The 17969-nt window shown below is 40.0% G+C and overlaps 1 protein-coding gene across 1 annotated transcript in view; it reads left to right on the forward strand.

Moving 5' to 3' along the window:
* Positions 1–17969, forward strand: part of stc (nuclear transcription factor, X-box binding stc) — a 134201-nt gene that overhangs the window by 107040 nt on the left and 9192 nt on the right. The window contains exons 11-12 of the mRNA XM_072297281.1: positions 560–758; positions 8004–8266. Coding sequence (XP_072153382.1) covers positions 560–758; positions 8004–8266 — 462 coding nt within the window. The remainder of the gene's footprint in view (positions 1–559; positions 759–8003; positions 8267–17969) is intronic.

The following is a 17969-nucleotide window of genomic DNA, read 5'->3' on the forward strand; positions in this document are numbered from 1 at the left end:
TAAATATTCCCTTACCGCTCCAGGTCGCTATTTTGACAACAGCCATTTTGAGAAGGACAGGATGTCCGGAAAACTGATGCCACCAGAATCGTTTTCCTCGTGCCAAAAAACCGTCGGATACCATTTTTCGTCCCAATCCGTCGAAAAAACGGAGAAGTCAAATTTCCATTATTTTGAACTTTTACCGGCTGCCATTTTGTGAAAATTAAGATTTTGAAAAGCGGTTTGCGCCAAAAATGTTCTTTTTTTTATTTTCTTTCTATTGATGTGTCACAAAGGGGGGGTTGCTATTTGAAAAAAAATTTGGGGTCCGCAGCCCCTCCCCACGAGGGGGCCCCAAAAGTAGTGAACATTGATGGATGAACATCCCCAAAGTTTCGTTTCAAAATATTAATTAGATAAAATTTTAGAGGGGGTGGAAGAGACTTTTGGGACACCCTGTATGTATCCACTGTTTAAGCCTGACTTGTACATTAGCTCTACCCTCGAGAGCTTACTCCTCTGTACCAAAGAAAATAAATAAATAAATTAAGTACCCTATTTTGCCGAAATTTTACAGGCTGGAGTGCAATGGTGAATGTGAGCTCTTAGAAAGAAATCGAAAGCTTGCTTTGGGGCTTCAAATTCGGAATCCTGATCTAAGTGCCAAACTAGTCCCGCGCTATTCGGACTTTATGATGCAGTGGGCCAAGAGAGATATTCTGTTCTGTCAATGTGTCCATGAGAAATTGGTTGACCTAGTTCATTTAGCCAAACAGGTATTTTTTTCCTGGTAGCTTCTGCATGAAAGAAATAAATCAATTCATTCTACTAAATTGCTGTAGTTAACTAGCCAGGGGGCTTATGAGCCTCCTCGAAGCATTGTCACTGATATACAGGGTGATCCAGACCACCCGTCCTCTATCTTTTTCTCGAAAACGGCGGAGAGTTGAGCTTCAGGACTAAAACTTTCAGAGGGTAAATCGATCCCAAAGAATCGAATGAAAATATTTTCAGCCCCCCAAAATGGCCTCTTGAGGGGGTTTTGGGGGGGGGAGCCCCCCGTTTCTCGCAATTTTTAAATGGGAAGGGTATGTTTTGACTTTGGATTCGGAATCTCGGGTAAAAAATAAGAACATTTTGTTCTTTGCCTTTTTTCCCCTAAACCCCCATTTTTTAGAATTATGGGGCATTTTTGGGGCAATTTTCAATTCGACGCTGTAAGCGGCCAAATCATCCAAATTTCAAAATCTAAAAATATCCTGAGAGGAGAGGTCAATACCTTTTTATTGATGTGCCACATGACCCCTGTTGCTCCAAAATTTTGGGAGCCACGACCCCCCAAAAATTTTGGGGCTTTAGAGGGCCGTAAGTCGATTTACCCTCTGAAAGTTTTTTGTCCCGAAGCTCAATTCTCCGCCGTTTTCGAGAAAGAGATAGTGGACGGGTGGTCTGGATCACCCTGTATGTAGTTGATAAGCTAGTTGCATGATAAAATGCTTCTAAGTGCAGTTGTCATCTACGGTCGAAATCTATGTAATCATGGTTTCAGTGCAACCAGCACATTAACATCTAATTCAAGTGCAAGGAAAAAAGCTCAAGAAATTTTTGACTTGTTAGAAGTAACATACGGAAATAATTGAAAGATATACTGCGACGCGACCGCGATGTACAAGTGAATCCCTTGGAAAAACCATCTTAGGCTCTCCAGTATGAAAACATTGGAAATGCAAGTTTAGACCTTGTCTCATGCTGCCAGTCCAGCCTTTTCTCTTCCTGTCAGAGTTTGTTGCAATTTTTGCTTCGGCATAGGAATAATGTTAACAAATCAGGGAAACTTGAAAAAATAGAAAAGAAGGGAATTTAAAAAAAGAAAAATATTAAAAACATGAGTAAATTGCCGGCATGCTGCCAAAATTGTTGATAGCTCACTGTGCAATTTGTGCATTTCTATGCTGTAGTAGGTGTTTGTAATTTGGAAAAAGTTAGGACTAATGCATGATAGTTCTTTGTGAAAGTGCTGAACTTGCTATTTCTCTTTGGCATCACTGACAATGAGTCAGTTAAGTCATTTTTTTTTTTTTTATTGTGTCATTCGGAAGTAGTAAGTGACAGAAGCTTACAGTTTTTTTCCTAATTTTTTTTGATGACTGCAAACGGGAGGAAAGTTAATTTGAAAGTGCCAAAAATTAGGGTGGCCTAAAACGGCGTTTGAACCGCGCGCTCGTAGGTTTCGAATGTACACGTCACGATCAATATGGCGGCGGAATGCGTAGGTAGTGGAAGAATACACGGCGGTGTCGCGTTGGCGGTGTGTTTTTGTTAGTCAATTGGAGGTTATGTAGGTTACTTTGTTTGAGATTCATACCCATTGTTCTTAAGGTTATCTACAGCTCCGTGAAGTAAGAAATTTCTCTGCGCATAGGGCGCCACAGCTGTGTACCTATTGATTTTTTGGTCCACGCTATTAGAGTCCGTACAGCTCCAAGTGAGTCCTTGAGCTTTTATGAAAGTTAAAGGAATTTCTGTTTAAATCGAGGAGTCATAAGTTCTAGCCATAACATTCTTCTTCCTATTGACACTAAAAACGACGTGAAAAGTAATTTCTGAAGCTCTGAAACTTGATCCCAGAAAAAAGTAGGGTTAAGCATGATGACCTTGATGCAACCAATCGCGATTGATCGCCCTCAGTAGTTACAGATATCTCTCTCCCACCGTGAGCTTTCTATCTCGCACTTACAGATATCCCGTAAGAGAAATTGGGATCAAGTTATAGCGTTTATTAATAAACTTTCAAAGCTCGCGTTTGTTTCTAAGGATTCCAGACGTATGCTGCTAGAACTTATGAGTCTTAAAATTTAAAATATCTATTGTGATATTTAAATAATCACTGATTTCAAAGTTGGATTTTAGCAGCGCGACGTGGTGGATTATTTCGGAACTATAGCTGAAGATTCATCTTAATTCTCTAAGCTTCTCAATCAGAATGGGATACAGATTTATGTAGGATATGATTCATTCACACAGAACGTACTTAACCTCAAACGAGAAATCGTGATGTCAACAACGGCAGCGTGGTGGTGGTAAGCAGGTCGGCTTCGGCGCTGCCATCTTCCCGTCTACAACGCGTAGATTCGAAGATTCAAGGCGGTCGGTTCCAACATATTTTCGAGGACCCCTAAAAAGGAAGCGTTCTATCTCCGCGGAGACAATTTTTCTTGAAATTTTAACGTGCGCATCGTTCCTCTCGTACCGAAAACTGTAAGACTCGACTATTTGCAGGCAAATCCCTCCCGAGCTTAACTGACTCATTCTTTTATACTTTTATCAACATTTCGACGGTGTATGTCGGCAATCACATATCTCGTTTGCGGTGTCTGAAACTCTCCGCCTCTATGTTATTTTTTTAAAGGAGAACAAATTGACATCATTCCTTGAAGTTTTTGCAGAATTTTCTTCGCACAGAGATGAAAAATCACGGCAGTTTTAAAGAATTGCCGTTGAGTAGTTTTCCGTTTAAAAAATACAGTATGACAGGAAATATGCGACGTCGCAAACCGAATCATGTGATTGCCGACTTACACCGTCGATTTGTGACAAGTAAGGCGCTTTTAAAATCGTTTTTCCTGCACATTAATCTATATGTATTATGCGTTCTTCAAACGCAGCTGCATTGATGCTTTCCCCCTCCTCCTTATTACCATTCTTTGCCAATTGTAATCTTTCTTTTTGTTCGTTTACTCTGTCTCTCTCTATTTGTGCTTTGCTTCTCTCTCTGTCTTTCTCTCCCTCTCTCTCTCTCTCTCTCTCTCTCTCTCTCTCTCTCTCTCTCTCTCTCTCTCTCTCTCTTTTGCAAATCCAACACCTAGCTTATCCTGTAGCTTCTGGAAGTCGCCTCCCATGTCCGCTGTCACCAACAGGCCACACCTTGTCCCTTTTCTTTACTGCTTCATTCTGCAATCCTCTTATGCTGCCGCGCCGGGCTGTGTGAGAGGGAAGACTCCAAGGATACGTGCGCACCAGCACATCCATGCCCTGATTATTCGATCGACATAAATCAAATCCATGCCCTCCGTCCAGAGTGAACTATCAATGCCGTCTGAAAAATTGGGTTTGTGGACCATTTAATAATTCGAGGTCGTGCAATTTTTTAAACTATTTTATGGCCCGTTAAGTCTTGGCTCTCGCACAGCCCTGTGCGGCAAACAAGGAGGATTGCAGAATAAAGCAATGAAGAATTGGTACGAGCTTTTGCCTATTGGTAACAAGGGACATGGGAGGCTACTTCCAGAAGCTACAGGATGAGCTTGATGTTTGATTTGCGAAAGAGGGGGGGAGAGAGAGAGAGAGTAAACGATCAAAAAGAAAGATTGCAATTGATAATGAACAGAAATAAGATGGAGTGGGAAAGTATCAACACAGCATGTGCTATTGAGGAACTCACAATGCGTAGGTATGGGTGGATTTCAGCTAATGGGAGAAAATGGTTCTGAAAAAAAGTTAATAAGTAATTTGGCCATATCAAGCTGAAGACCACTTTTTTGTTACCTTAGAGCTCCATACGATAGGATTTAATTATGCGCATTGCAATATCTTTAGGATTATTTTTCTTTACCAAGCCTGCCTGGTTGTTGAAATTTTTTGTTTGTCGGGAAGACATAGATGACATAGGTTAAAAGGCGGAGCGTGATTGGTTGGCTATGTCTCATCACTGCTTTGTTGTGCCTTTGTCAGGTGGAATGGATGACATACTGTCGGAAACTTAAGAGGTGCCGATAGCTTGTTGTGAGTTCAACCCGACATAGGTGTAAGGGGGGGGGGGGAGCTCTGGTGGCTGGGTAGGTAGAGCTGAGGAACAACGCCGATTAGCAGGGTATTTTTCGGGTAGAAATATATTATTCACAGGTATAACAGACAGTATAACAAAACACACTTTAAACTTCTACTTCAAAAACTCTACTTCAAAACTCCTTCTACTCACGCGTAGGGCTGCGGGCCTCTTTAAATAAACGTTAGACCCCGGTACGTCGATTGATCAGCTGTTTTATAGCAGCGGACGAGGCGACCCATGGCCAAGACCGGATATCGGGCCCAATATTCGGCCCCGAGAAAGCTCGCCTCGCGCCGCTACCCAAAACAAGCTGAGCAAGAACGTGCCGAAACAGAGGTCGCAACTCTACGCGCGAAACCAGAGTTCGACCAAAATGGGTCCGTACATGAGATGTACGGCCCCGTTTCATTCCCCCTGCTTTAAATGGCCCCTTAAAAAAAACAAAGAAAGAGACGCTGGAACGATATACATGTAAATACAGAATAAATACATAATTAATATCTAATAAAAATCCGACGTATACTGCAGATGCATCTTGTGCCAATGGAAAGGTCGATGATCAAGCCAAAACGGTAGTTCCCCATCCGATTCGCTGTGCTCCTGCACTGGTCCCTTGTTGCCCGAGAGTTGAGTTGTCACGAGAATTGCCCTCACATCTTAGTTCCTTGATGTAGCCGACGAAAAAAACTGCACCTCCTCGCCAAGCCTTTGCATTGCAGCTCACAATCCGTGACCCCTCGACCAGCTTCAGAGTAACCCTGCATTGAGAAAGGTCCCCGACGACCGCTCCGTCATGATATCTTTTCTTCTGTCGTATCCCTGACCAGGGACTCTGTTAGTCTGCCCGATAGCACCAGGGATTGAATCGAGCTTTTCAATCCGACCAGGTGAAGAACCAGTTGGGGTTGAGGCACCAATCCTCGGTATACACTTGACTCGAAAAGTCTTGCATCGAGTGAATGCCTGGTTCACCCATATAATTCTACGGAACGGAAGGACCTTAAACTCAAAATTACACCGGATTAGAAACTAACAAAAAAAATATAACAATTTGATAAAAATATAAATATCACGGAACTTAAAGAAACATTAGGTACTTTACTACAAAGCTTCGTTACTAGGGACATCCGGGCCTCCACCACCATTTTTTCTGTGGCCAAAAGATGATAACAAAAGAAAATGACAGTGTTGCGCATGAGCATAGAAAAAATAGGAAACATTCCTCATGCGTTTTTCTAAGTAAAAAAATACTTGTTTAAAATGGCATAGCATTTCCATCGAGAAAAAATTTACAGAAGAACTCGTGAGGTGCAGAAACCGCCGGGGGCATCGGGATTTTTTCAGTAAACCCTTGGTTTCGTTTTTGCCCGCATCCAGAGACCGAGTGCAAGAATGACAATCAAAAGTATACCCACGGAAACTGTCAACCCATGCAAATGCCACTCCGTCGGCACCCACGAACTCTGCTCCCATTGCGCTGTAATTTGACCCAACACTTCGTTTAGCTCAGCGTGACTACTCACTCTCGCTACACTTTCCTTAACTCGCTCCTCTAAACTCTTTTCCCCCAACTTGACTTTCTGAAGCATATCACTTTCTGGCTGCGTTAAGATCCTCCCACCCAAATCTGGTATAGTCAAACCGACCCAACCAAAAATCGCGTCCCCGCTTAAATCCACGCCCGCTGGCAGTGTCCGCGTGTCCGAGTCAACTTCACAGTCCCGGACATTTTTTTCGCTCCCCCCCCCCCCCCCTTACAATAGGCACGACAAAGCAGCGATAAGACATAGCTGTCCAATCACGTTCCGCCTTTTAACCGATGTCATCTATGTCGTCCTGATAAACAACAAATTTCAATAATCAGGCTGCTGACATGTCAGTTAGGAGACGGTGAGTCAGGTTTGGTGATGTCACCAAACTGACATTTTGCTGTTATTAATTTTTCCTGTCAATTTACAATAACAAAATCAAACGAATCATTGAGGTTAGGTCAAGAGGCCACCTGTAGATGTAAGAAAAAAATATTAGCTCACATATTCCACCAAAAGTTTTGATGGAAAACAGCAACACCAAACTGATATTGAATAAGTGAGACACTCCAAAAACCATGGAAACAACTGAAATCATGCTGAAATTGGATCTGGACTTATCAAGTACATGTTTGTTCATTCTCCACTTCCGCACACAGTCATGCCTTAATCCGCATACAAGCGCTATCTCTTGAGTGGCCACAAACTGAAACGCATAGTGTCACCAAACTGACATAATATTGAGTTACACGCTTCAAGCCTCAAATTAAATTGAATAATATAGTTTTCTGGCGTTTTAATGCATAGTATATTAAACAACATACATTCAAGACTTAAAAAAAAATTAGACAAAGCTCGCCAAAGGTCCTGGTTTATTTATATAACAATTTGATAAATTGACTACCTCTGAGTTACGCATCACCAACCTGACATTTTCACTGTTTCACACGTTGAAAAAAAGGTTGAAAGTTATTCAAATCTCTTGAGGAATTTTTTTCGGGTTGGTGTGACTTGCTTCTACGCAACAAACCAAACATCGAGAGAAAATATTATAATTGAAAGTTTTAAGCGACCAGTTACACGTCTCTCCCATATGTTATCCCATTAGCTGAAATCCACCCGCATAGTTTAACGTGCGGGGAAATGATTGTATAAGTACATCCCTTATCTCAAGTGCTATTATTAAGATAATTTTAAAAAATAGATTCAGGCTTAATTTTTCGCTCCCATTAACCCTTGGATCTTGAATTTGTTGCAAATCCATCGGTTTACATCCAAAATGCCTGTGTTTTGCCATCTTAAAGAAAATAGAATATTCTAAAAAACTTATACTAAATTCTTTTTTGTCCCTCCAAAATCCTCTGGCCACTGAGTTTCAAATAAATCCTTCGAAAAGTAGCCTTTGCAAAGTTTTCTTCCTCTTTTGGCCGCGCCATTATGAAAATATAGAGGTAGCTGCAACCTTAAATGTGCATCCAAAATTGTCTTTGATCCTCCTATTTCAAACGACATATTACAAGGAGGGGGTTGCAATTAAAGAAGGAAAAAATGAATTTGTATGCTAACAGGCCAACACGAGGATGTAAATTAGGTTCCATGTTTTGTATTGTTGAATTTTTAAGTATGCATGCATCCATTTGAAATTTAACTCTGGTTCATTTCAGTCAAAGCAGAAAAGTAGGAGTTTCTCTTTCGAGGTTATGAATAGAGCCAAGAGGCAGTTTGTTCACGAATACTGTGAACATTTTGGTGTCGAGTCTGTATCCTATGACGCAGAGCCCAAAAGAAATGTCGTCGCAACAGCATCAAGAGACACCTCATGGCTCCCAAGTTACAGTTTGATGGAGGTCATTCAGAGACAGAATGGTGAACGAAAAATTCATGTCCCTGTTCAGAACTCAACGAAAAGTAACAGCACAGCTACAAGGTGAGCACTGAACCATTCTCTCTTCCTGGTTCTAAATACATCCACGACATGTGCTCTCATGAATTATGAGATTGTCAATTTCGTCGTACAAGACCACAGCTGATAAGTTCTCTTAAAAAGTACGAGGGGCGTTCAATAAGTAAGTATCCCCCCTCTCTAAAATCAATAGGAATGAACCAATTTTTAAAAACTTGGGCTCAAAATCTTCCTCAGGATATACTGAGTTCAACCAAACAAACCGCAACAAAATCGGACCATGTGCGGCCGAACGCGAGCCGTTTGAACGCGCCGAGGTGCACGCCGCTCCCGCCGAATCCGCGGAGATTTGAAGTCCGCGACAAGAGAAGAGCTTCTCCGCCAACATTTCAGTCGTTCATCATTGACAAAAAATCAAAGAAGTTTTTGTAAAATAGGGGGCTTACCTCACCTCTCCACATAACCAGCTCGATCCAAGCAGGTCTGATACTGATTGTGAGACTAAGAGAACAGCTTTTGGATACCACGCGTGCAGAAGTCTTTCAACTGGCTGGGGATGAAAGTGTTGACGGCTTGTTTGACCTCTTCCACTGATTCAAAATGAACTCCCCAGAGTTCAGATTTCAGAAAAGGGAATAAATGGTGGTCTGTGTTGCCATTTATTACCGTATCTAAAATCTGAACTCTGGGGAGTTCATTTTGAATCAGTGGAAGAGGTCAAACAAGCCGTCAACACTTTCATCCTCAGCCAGTTGAAAGACTTTTGCACGCGTGGTATCCAAAAGCTGTTCTCTTAGTCTCACAATCAGTATCAGACCTGCTTGGATCGAGCTGGTTATGTGGAGAGGTGAGGTAAGCCCCCTATTTTACAAAAACTTCTTTGATTTTTTGTCAGTGATGAACGACTGAAATGTTGGCGGAGAAGCTCTTCTCTTGTCGCGGACTTCAAATCTCCGCGGATTCGGCGGGAGCGGCGTGCACCTCGGCGCGTTCAAACGGCTCGCGTTCGGCCGCTCATGGTCCGATTTTGTTGCGGTTTGTTTGGTTGAACTCAGTATATCCTAAGGAAGATTTTGAGCCCAAGTTTTTAGAAATTGGTTCATTCCTATTGATTTTAGAGAGGGGGGATACTTACTTATTGAACGCCCCTCGTACCATCCACCAATCTGTAAACTATCTTTCCGCTCTTTCATCTTTGAACACTCTTTTATTTCATTTGGATTTTTCGAAGGAGATTAGCTAAAGAAAATTCAAAGGAGATTAGAAATGGGGACTGTTTGGAAGATGAGTTTTTATATGGCACTATCAACAGGGTGGCAATATTTCATGAAATTTAGAAACACGAAATATCTCTGAAAATTCCACAATTAATGAAATTTATGAAAAATTAAAGTAAATTCGTTCGGAATTCACCATTATAACTTAGAACTGTCAGAAGAAGGCCTCTGAATGCCAACAACAACGGTTTTATCCATTTTTTTTTTTAGATGTAGATACTCATTTTTATATTGTCCGACTATGGGTACGTTGGCACACTTCTAGGACAGCTTCTAGGACTGGTGGAGGGGTGAGGGGAGGGCAACAAGGCTCCAACTAATGGTGTCCCAAGACTAAGAATGGAGAATAGGGTTTTAAAGCCCCTCATTTTCTTAAAGAAGCAAAAAATCAAATTCAAGTGAATATTTTTAGAGCGAATTTGTCAGAAACATGATTTTGGAACGCTTCTTCTGAATCTCTCATAGCCCTAGGTTTACTGATTCATCTAGGAGAGCAAAGAAAAAGAGGGTATCCTTTTTCAAGCCTCTTCTATTCCTTAAATTTTTCAACCCTACAGAACGCCATTGATTCACGGCATTTAAATTCAATAAAAAATGGCAAGATGCCCTCCTCCTTCTTCCTTGAGAGCACCCAAAGAATGCAGGAGGCTCTCGAGGAGTAAAGTAAAAGATACCAAGATTTTAAATTTTATTTTTAGGAAAATGTCTTTTGTAGACATTTTATCTTTAGTAGGAGATTCAGTTACTCGGAGGGTATTAATGGGTAGATCTGTTGAGGCAATAACAAAATGCCTAAGGTATAACTGATTCGAAGGTCAGGATTTTAAAACGCTCCTAGATATTTCAGGGATATTTCTTAGGAAATTAGGAGAGGTAATATGGAGAGCGTCGTGAAACTGTGTGCAAAGAGAGTATTTCTCAGCAGTTTGCAATGAGGTACCAATAATTACTTTAAGTGTGAGATGCTGAATTGCTGACACATTGAGGAGCACAGTGACTTCTTTTGAAAGAATGAGCCATCAAAGAATACAAGTGAAACACAGACCTTGATGACCTCTGCTGTTAAAAGAATTAACATAAATTTATTCAAGGACTAAGTATCAATTTTTGAGCTGTGTATTCAAGACCTCAGTCTCTCTTTGTTACAAAGCACCATGCAATATTCCAACTTGGAAGTTAATCAAAGTTATGAAACTGCTTCTTGATTCCTTCACTCAAGGCGCACTCAATTTCTAGGTTCAGAAAATTTGTTTCACATGTTAAATGCACTAGAATGAACCTCCATCTCTAGTTTTGTTTGAAAGAGTCTAACTCAAGAAAGGAGAAAAAGTTATTACAAAACATAATAATTCCTGGTTTGTGGCTGAAAGTAAAATAAAGAAACAATTTAAGGTTTTCAATTTTTTAATGCGCAATAGAACAAACAATTGAAGTAACACTCACAATCAGTACTTGCCAACTGGCTTTGAACTGGGGAAGTGAAGTTATCTGAAATCTTAAGAAATCTTATAAAAGAACCGATAAAAGGGAAAAAATAATTGCAACATTTGCATGAAAATTGTACAACACTATAATTTCACAAAATTAGAGAAAACTAACAGCTTACCTCATCCACTCCAAGCTTGAGAGGAATTTAATCTTATGGGGAACAAGAAGTCGATCGATGTACTGTCCAGGGCCGGATTTACCTATGGTGCATCGGTGCAGCTGCACAGGGCGCCAGATTTTGAGGGGCGCCAAATTTTGGGTTTTTTTTTTTCCAAACTCTGAAAAAATTGAGAATTGAGTCGAAAGTTCAGAAACTCTGATTGTTGATTGATTGTATAAAGGCAATGGAGACACAGACAAGAACAGCGAAACAACATTAACAATGTAAATATTGCGTGTTATTACTCCATAAGTGCCTGTGCATGCATATGAAATGCCTATTTTTGTCCCATCAGAATTTTCTTGCAAAATTACATCAGAGAACCATTAATTTATTGTGTTCCATCTTTTAAATGACCTGACCCTAGACTTCAAGGGTCAAACTCTCTCCTAGTTTCGTAGTTAACAGTAACAGGAACAGGTACCTGGTTTTGGTTTCTGCCCCAGAATCATTCACTCACTCGAAAAATTTGTATTCTGTTAGAGTTAGCACGTAGTAACCAAAGAAGACCGTCGGGTTGGGAAATGCGCGGGCGGGGGGGGACGTGCGAGGGGGGCGACTCGAAAATTTCTGCTTAGCGCGCCAAAAACATAAATCTGGCCCTGGTACTGTCGCAAAACTATTCTGTATATTCAACAGTTCGCAGACTATGACCCCTTCTTGATTTAGTGATCATGATTATTTTTGTTGCAACATGTATGCTGTTCCATGCTCATGGAGGTAACTAATAACACCATTTGGCATCGTAATAGCAAAACATAAAATCTAAACAAAACTTGGAAGAGTTTCAAAAATTCATTTACTTAAATGCAAACAAAAATCGACTGTTAGAGCGTAGATCCGTAAAGGACCCCGCACACCTCTTATGGGAAGCTGCACCATGACCGATTGCCTTCTGACTTATGTATTTCGATTCTCCTCAACATGATGATCAAAAGTTATAATTGCGCCAACTTTCTACGATGCACCGTTTTCGCAAAAAATGAAAGAGGAGATTCAATTATTCGGTGATAAAAAGCCAGAAAGATTCCTCATTTCAGTGCTTGATTGACAAGCGGCTCTGTGTCAACAAAGAAATCATGGGGACTCCCGCACCGAGCGGCAGTCTAATCTCGGATTCCATACGCCGTTTTGCTCGACCATCCAAATCAGATTCTTGAGGAGCATAAGAACAGGAAAGACGGAACGTCAACCGGACGAGAGCGGGAAGGAGATAGCCCCAGAGTCGGCAGGTACAGATAAGAAGATGGACACGCGCTACGCTTTTTTCTTATTTACATCGGGCCTGTTCTCAAATGCTTTGTTCTTTTTTATTCATAGTCGCCAAATAATTGAATCTTCTCTTTAATATTTTGCGAAAACGGTGCATGGTAGAAAGTTAGCGCAATTATAATTTTTGATCAGCATCTTGAGGAGAATCGAAATACATAAGTCAGAAGGCAATCGGTCATGGTGCAGCTTTCCCATAAGAGGTGTGCGGGGTCCTTTAAAACAAATGCAACAGAGGTTTGCAACTTTGTTAGATACTCAATAATACCTACAAATTCAATAATACATGTGAAGGAATTGCATATTAGCATTGAGCTAGATTTGGGAAAAAACCTCCGAAAGTATTCAGAATAAGCTCAGAAAATAATAAAGAAACGGGAAAAAACAAAACAAATTGCTGCTTCTGAGGCAGTTAGAGAGGAACCAGATTATCAATAACCACAGTCTGTTTCTTAATATAATAACATTCACTTAAATTCACAGTAAGTCACAGCTGCTTGGCTTGAAATAACGAATTAAATTATTTTCGGAAATCAATAACACTCTTAAAAACTTCAGGAAAAAAGTAGCGATAAATAATAATATCTGTTTTTTAATAGTGAAGACATAGAAACGGGAGTACTAAAGGTTTCCATTTTGAAATTTAAGACGCTTATTAAAATTTTTACTAGGTGACTTGGTCCAGTCAAATCAGATCAAATATCCCGGATTAGGGGAGAAAATTCCTTTGAGCGATTTTTAGCTAAAGTTGCTTGTTAGGGTCCAGAGAGGCACAAGCTAAAAATCCCCATTGATATCCCTTCTGCTTAACCCTGCATAAAAGTCTAAAAAATGTATTTTTTGGCTATAATTCGCAAATGGTTGGAGATGGCGAGTTGCGTATAGTTGGGAAAATGTTCCTCATCAAATTCTGCACACAAAAATTTCTTATGCTTTCTCTTCTCCAGGCATTCCTTGGCCCTCGAAATGGCTGCTGCATAGGGGCGTACGTACCTGAGTACGGGTCTAGACCGCGCTGCCGCGCCGGTCGACGTGTATCTCAACTTTCCCGCCCCGTCACCCTCTTATACATGCCTGGAATATATATGATACGCAATAATTATGTATATTTACCTTGTTTGCTGTGCAAAATTCTGTTTTCAGCCAGTTACCTTTAATGCTGGAGAAATGGCCTTTGGGCGAGCTAATGCCGAAAAGCAAGGAAACGTAGTTGGATGACTCTTTAATCCCAATTATTGGTTCATATATTTGTGTGAGGTCAATATATGGATTTCAAATATTTGAAATCCATATATTTTATTTTATGGTTTTTTTTTATGATGTTTGATATATATCAAACATCATAAAAAATAAGTCCAGCTTAGAACTTGTCGAACTTCGCGTCACGCGCTCAATGTCTTGTGCCATGATTGAACAACAGGTTTCATCCTGTTTCAGTTGCTGGGGTGTTTTTTGACACTTTTCTCCTCTTTCCTCATCTAGTTCATTTTTCGGCGAGTTGCAATTTGTGTCAGTCCATGACAAACCACGGCTGCGTCTTTTTTGTCATGTTTTTTTGAGTGCTGAAAGTGGAACAGGATACTGAAATTGTGTGCGTTTTGTGCGAAACTTTAATTACCAGTGACAATCGCGTTGTTGCAAAGGATATGGCACTTCCAACTTTAATAGCAGCTAGTCTTGAAAGAGATGATGATATATGGGTTAAATGGGAGGGCATAAACGCGTCAAAACAAAGCATACAGGTGCATTCAACTCTTGTCTTTCCTGTTTCTGACAAGTACTTGTCCCAGTCTTGAAACAGGTCTAATAAATTAGCAGTGAGATGGATGTTTCTAACACAAAATTCTTTACGATCTTTCAAAATTTCTGCAAACTTAGTTTTCGTCTTCTTGACTGAAAGTGTTTGAGGTCTAAAAAATATGACTGGCCGTATCTTCAATGTCTTTGAAGCAAACAACGACTCTTCTCATGAGCACAGAGTCTGATAGTACTTTTATGAACCATTTATAAATTGGCTCTAGAAAGTACAAAACTGTCTGAAGGTTTGTCCAGAAATCATCTGATAGGATTTGCCTTTTTACAGAAGCATCAACAGTTGGAGCAGTGTTTCTGCCAACCTTTTTGTAATGTCGACTATCAACACACAGTGCCTTTAAGTCATCTTTATTTTTAAAAACAGCTTTAGAGCATGTATAATTAGAGCCAATTCTGGTTTTTCATACTGTGTTCAGACTTCCGTGTTTTGATCCATACAATTCAAATTGCCTCTCTTTAAAAATAGGAAGAAAAAGAGATTTATCTCTTATTTCAATCGATAGTTTTGAACAGTCACTATAACAGTCTTTATGACACCAGTTCTATCAGTTATATCACTTAAGAGTCAATGCAGATGGTGTATTAAACATCCATACCAACACATATGAGGGTACTTTCCTTCAACAAGTCACCCTGCTGCTTGCATGCTTTGTCGGTAATGAAACCAATAAACTTGTCAGCACCTTCCGAATCAATAACAATGCATGCTAAACCAGCATAATAGGTGCCAAAATGATGACTTGTTCTACAGTTAAGAGACTGTACAAACATAGGTGCGGTAGTGAATAGTAAAATATTAACAATTGAATCTCCTCCACAAGTACTCCAACCATCTAGGCCAATGATTAGAGTATTATCTTTTTATAACTCCTCTTTCACCTCAGCCGACAGTTTTTCATACTCTCTGTTGAAGAATTTGTTACCTCAGTGATCCCGTGATGGTATCTTGAATGATGGATTGAATTTTTTTTAAAAACATTGCCACAAAGGGTGTACAAATTTTCAAAAGGATGTTGCTATTGCATAAGTGCTCTGCTGAATGATGCATCGTGATCCTCCTGAAAAGAAAAAAATGAAAAGCAAATGTACCTGCAGATGGTACAGAAATGACCGTAAATAGCTTAAAGGAAAAATCTATTTCCTTTACTTTGTTACTTGCTGATTAGCATTGAGGCTAGTGAGACTGGAGACGTAATAATCAATGGATTGATTTGCAACAAAAGGAATCAACCCTTGCCGCACTCAATGTAAGGAGAAGAGTGCGATAGTTTTGATTCTCCATAAAAACAATGGCAGGCTCAGTTATTCAGTCTCTAATTCATTGTCACAGGATTGATTTAGCCAATGTAAGCGAGGTCCTTAGTCTTTTTAGGTTGGCTTGAGCCCTATGAGGTATCATCTGATGCCTAAACCCCACCATAGGCATAGACATGCTTTGTCGACAGTGAAAATAATGACTTTCCTGCATTAACGTAAATGATTGCTGAAAGAGAGCAACATCACAAACTCAGATATGTGTTTACCTACTAGGTTCTTTCACTGTCGATTTCACCCTTTCAAGCCATTGGTCAAAAGATCATTGAATTGCCAACAAAATTTGGACTTAATTATTGGAAACACTTTAAGTGCGATGCCAAAGTAGACGGTTTGGCTTCGTTTGGAAACAGAATTACCCATTCACAATGGTTGATGTTGTTTGACTTTTATTGAATTGCCCAACAACTTGCATATTCACATAAGAAAGCCAAACATTTCCACCCAACTAAAGGATCTCCAGAGAGCGTTGGGTTCATTGAAATGCATTGGAAACATCAGTATTAGATCACTGCAAGTGAGTTTAAATCAACAATGTATCTCTCATTGGTAGAATTATATTTAGGCTGGCTGAACCATTACCATAAAAGTGTAAAAAATTGATACTTACTCGCTCTTGACAAGACATAGTGTCACTCGAGAAATTTTTCACAGAAAGAGTTGGTTGTGTATGTCTTGGTGTACTTTTGGGTCTTCCTCTTTCCTCTTGGTTGATTTTCCTCTTCACATAGGTGTTTTTTTTGCTCTGACTCTTGAGTCTTCGTCGCTTTCATTTACATATTGATTGCCACGGACACTTGTTCCTTCACCTCCACTCTTGAGGGGAGTGACGTTGACGTGGGTTGTAATTTTCCGGGGGATCCAACTCTTTAGTTTTGAAAGCTAGGTCCCTGGAATTTTGCTATATTTCATCAACAAGTGCTGTTTCATATGCATTGCATTAACTACACACTTCCAATTGCAGTATGGCCACTTGTATTTCTTTTTTCAGTTTTTAGTTCATACAACTTTAAAAAAAACCTCTGAATTTAGATTTAGATTTCATGATTAGCAAAACAATAGCAATTAGTTGGTGACCTGAAGTGTGAACAAACAAGTTTGAGGTTAGGTTTCCGGTCTAGATCAGAGGAGAGGAGGAGGACACAGGAATGGTTTTGCCGACTGGCGACTTGGACGGTCAACCGTTGGAATTCGGCGGTTTGCCTCGAATCTCCACCGCGGCGGTGCGTTTTCGGGGTTCGGCACTCTCAACGTTGTGACGGACCGCCGCCATATTTGTTTAAGTAATTTTTCACGTACGGTCGCATGCCCAAGCATCGTGTGCTGATTGATCATAGTATGATAATTCCAAAGTAATTTAATTTAAATCGTTTCAGTCGTTCCATTTTAGCCTCAATAAGCTAAGCTCACCGTTACGCGAACGTAAGTATTTGTTTACTTTTTGCAACTGTTTCACTCCACTTGTTCATTGTTCTAATGTCTTCATGGAGTGGGTTTTCCACCGGAATTTACGTATAAAAGTCTCCAAACGTTTCTGATTAATTGGTATGAATATCTAGTATTCTCAAATTTATATGTAGTAGCGCTCCTTGATCTTGTAACTTTTAACTTCGGAGTTGTTTGTGATACCTCTTCGTTGATACATCAAAGGTAACACCAGCCTCTTGCCGTAATGTGTCAATATTTGCGAAAGACATCGAACATCGAACAAATTCCTTTGCTCTCAGCAGTATAAACCATTATTTCAGTCTTTTCCAGACCAAGTGCAAATAACAGAGAGGATAAATGCATAAATATCTCTTGACAATTGCTGCCCGTTGGGCTGATTGTTTTATTCGTGTTGGGATCAGAACAAAGCTGAGTCAATGGCTTTTCTAGTTCAGAGGTAAGGAATTTATTTCAAGAGAATCATTTGATTCTGTTGCGCAGCCTCTCATAACACAGCCAGACCTAAAGTCCACATGCTTCTTTTAAGGTCAGCAGCAAATTAGGCTCAACGCACAACGCGTTTCCTCGTGAAATCTTACAATAATATTCGATTTGTAAAGATCTTAAACCCTAATTAATGCAGGCAATTGACTTCTAAAAGAAGTTAATATACATGAAAATTTTTTTTTAGGCCCCCAGCTACTTTATCTGCAAAGTGAAATCTACATTTTAACCATTTATGCTAGATATTCCAGAGAAATTGGTCAGTGATGAGTCTAAGTGTATAGACTCTGATGGAAAATCCACCGGACAATGACGCTGGTGTTTTGAAGACAGTTACAAAAAAAAACAAATGTTTGCAAATGCGCAACAGACAAGTATCGAAGTCTGAAGTCTACCATAAACGTACGACTAAACGTAGATTTGAAAGATTAGATTGAATGATTAAATGTTACTTACTTACTTACTAACGGCG

The sequence above is a fragment of the Bemisia tabaci genome, chromosome 2 (assembly GCF_918797505.1).
Source record: "Bemisia tabaci chromosome 2, PGI_BMITA_v3".
In the NCBI taxonomy this organism is placed as follows: Eukaryota; Metazoa; Arthropoda; class Insecta; order Hemiptera; family Aleyrodidae; genus Bemisia; species Bemisia tabaci.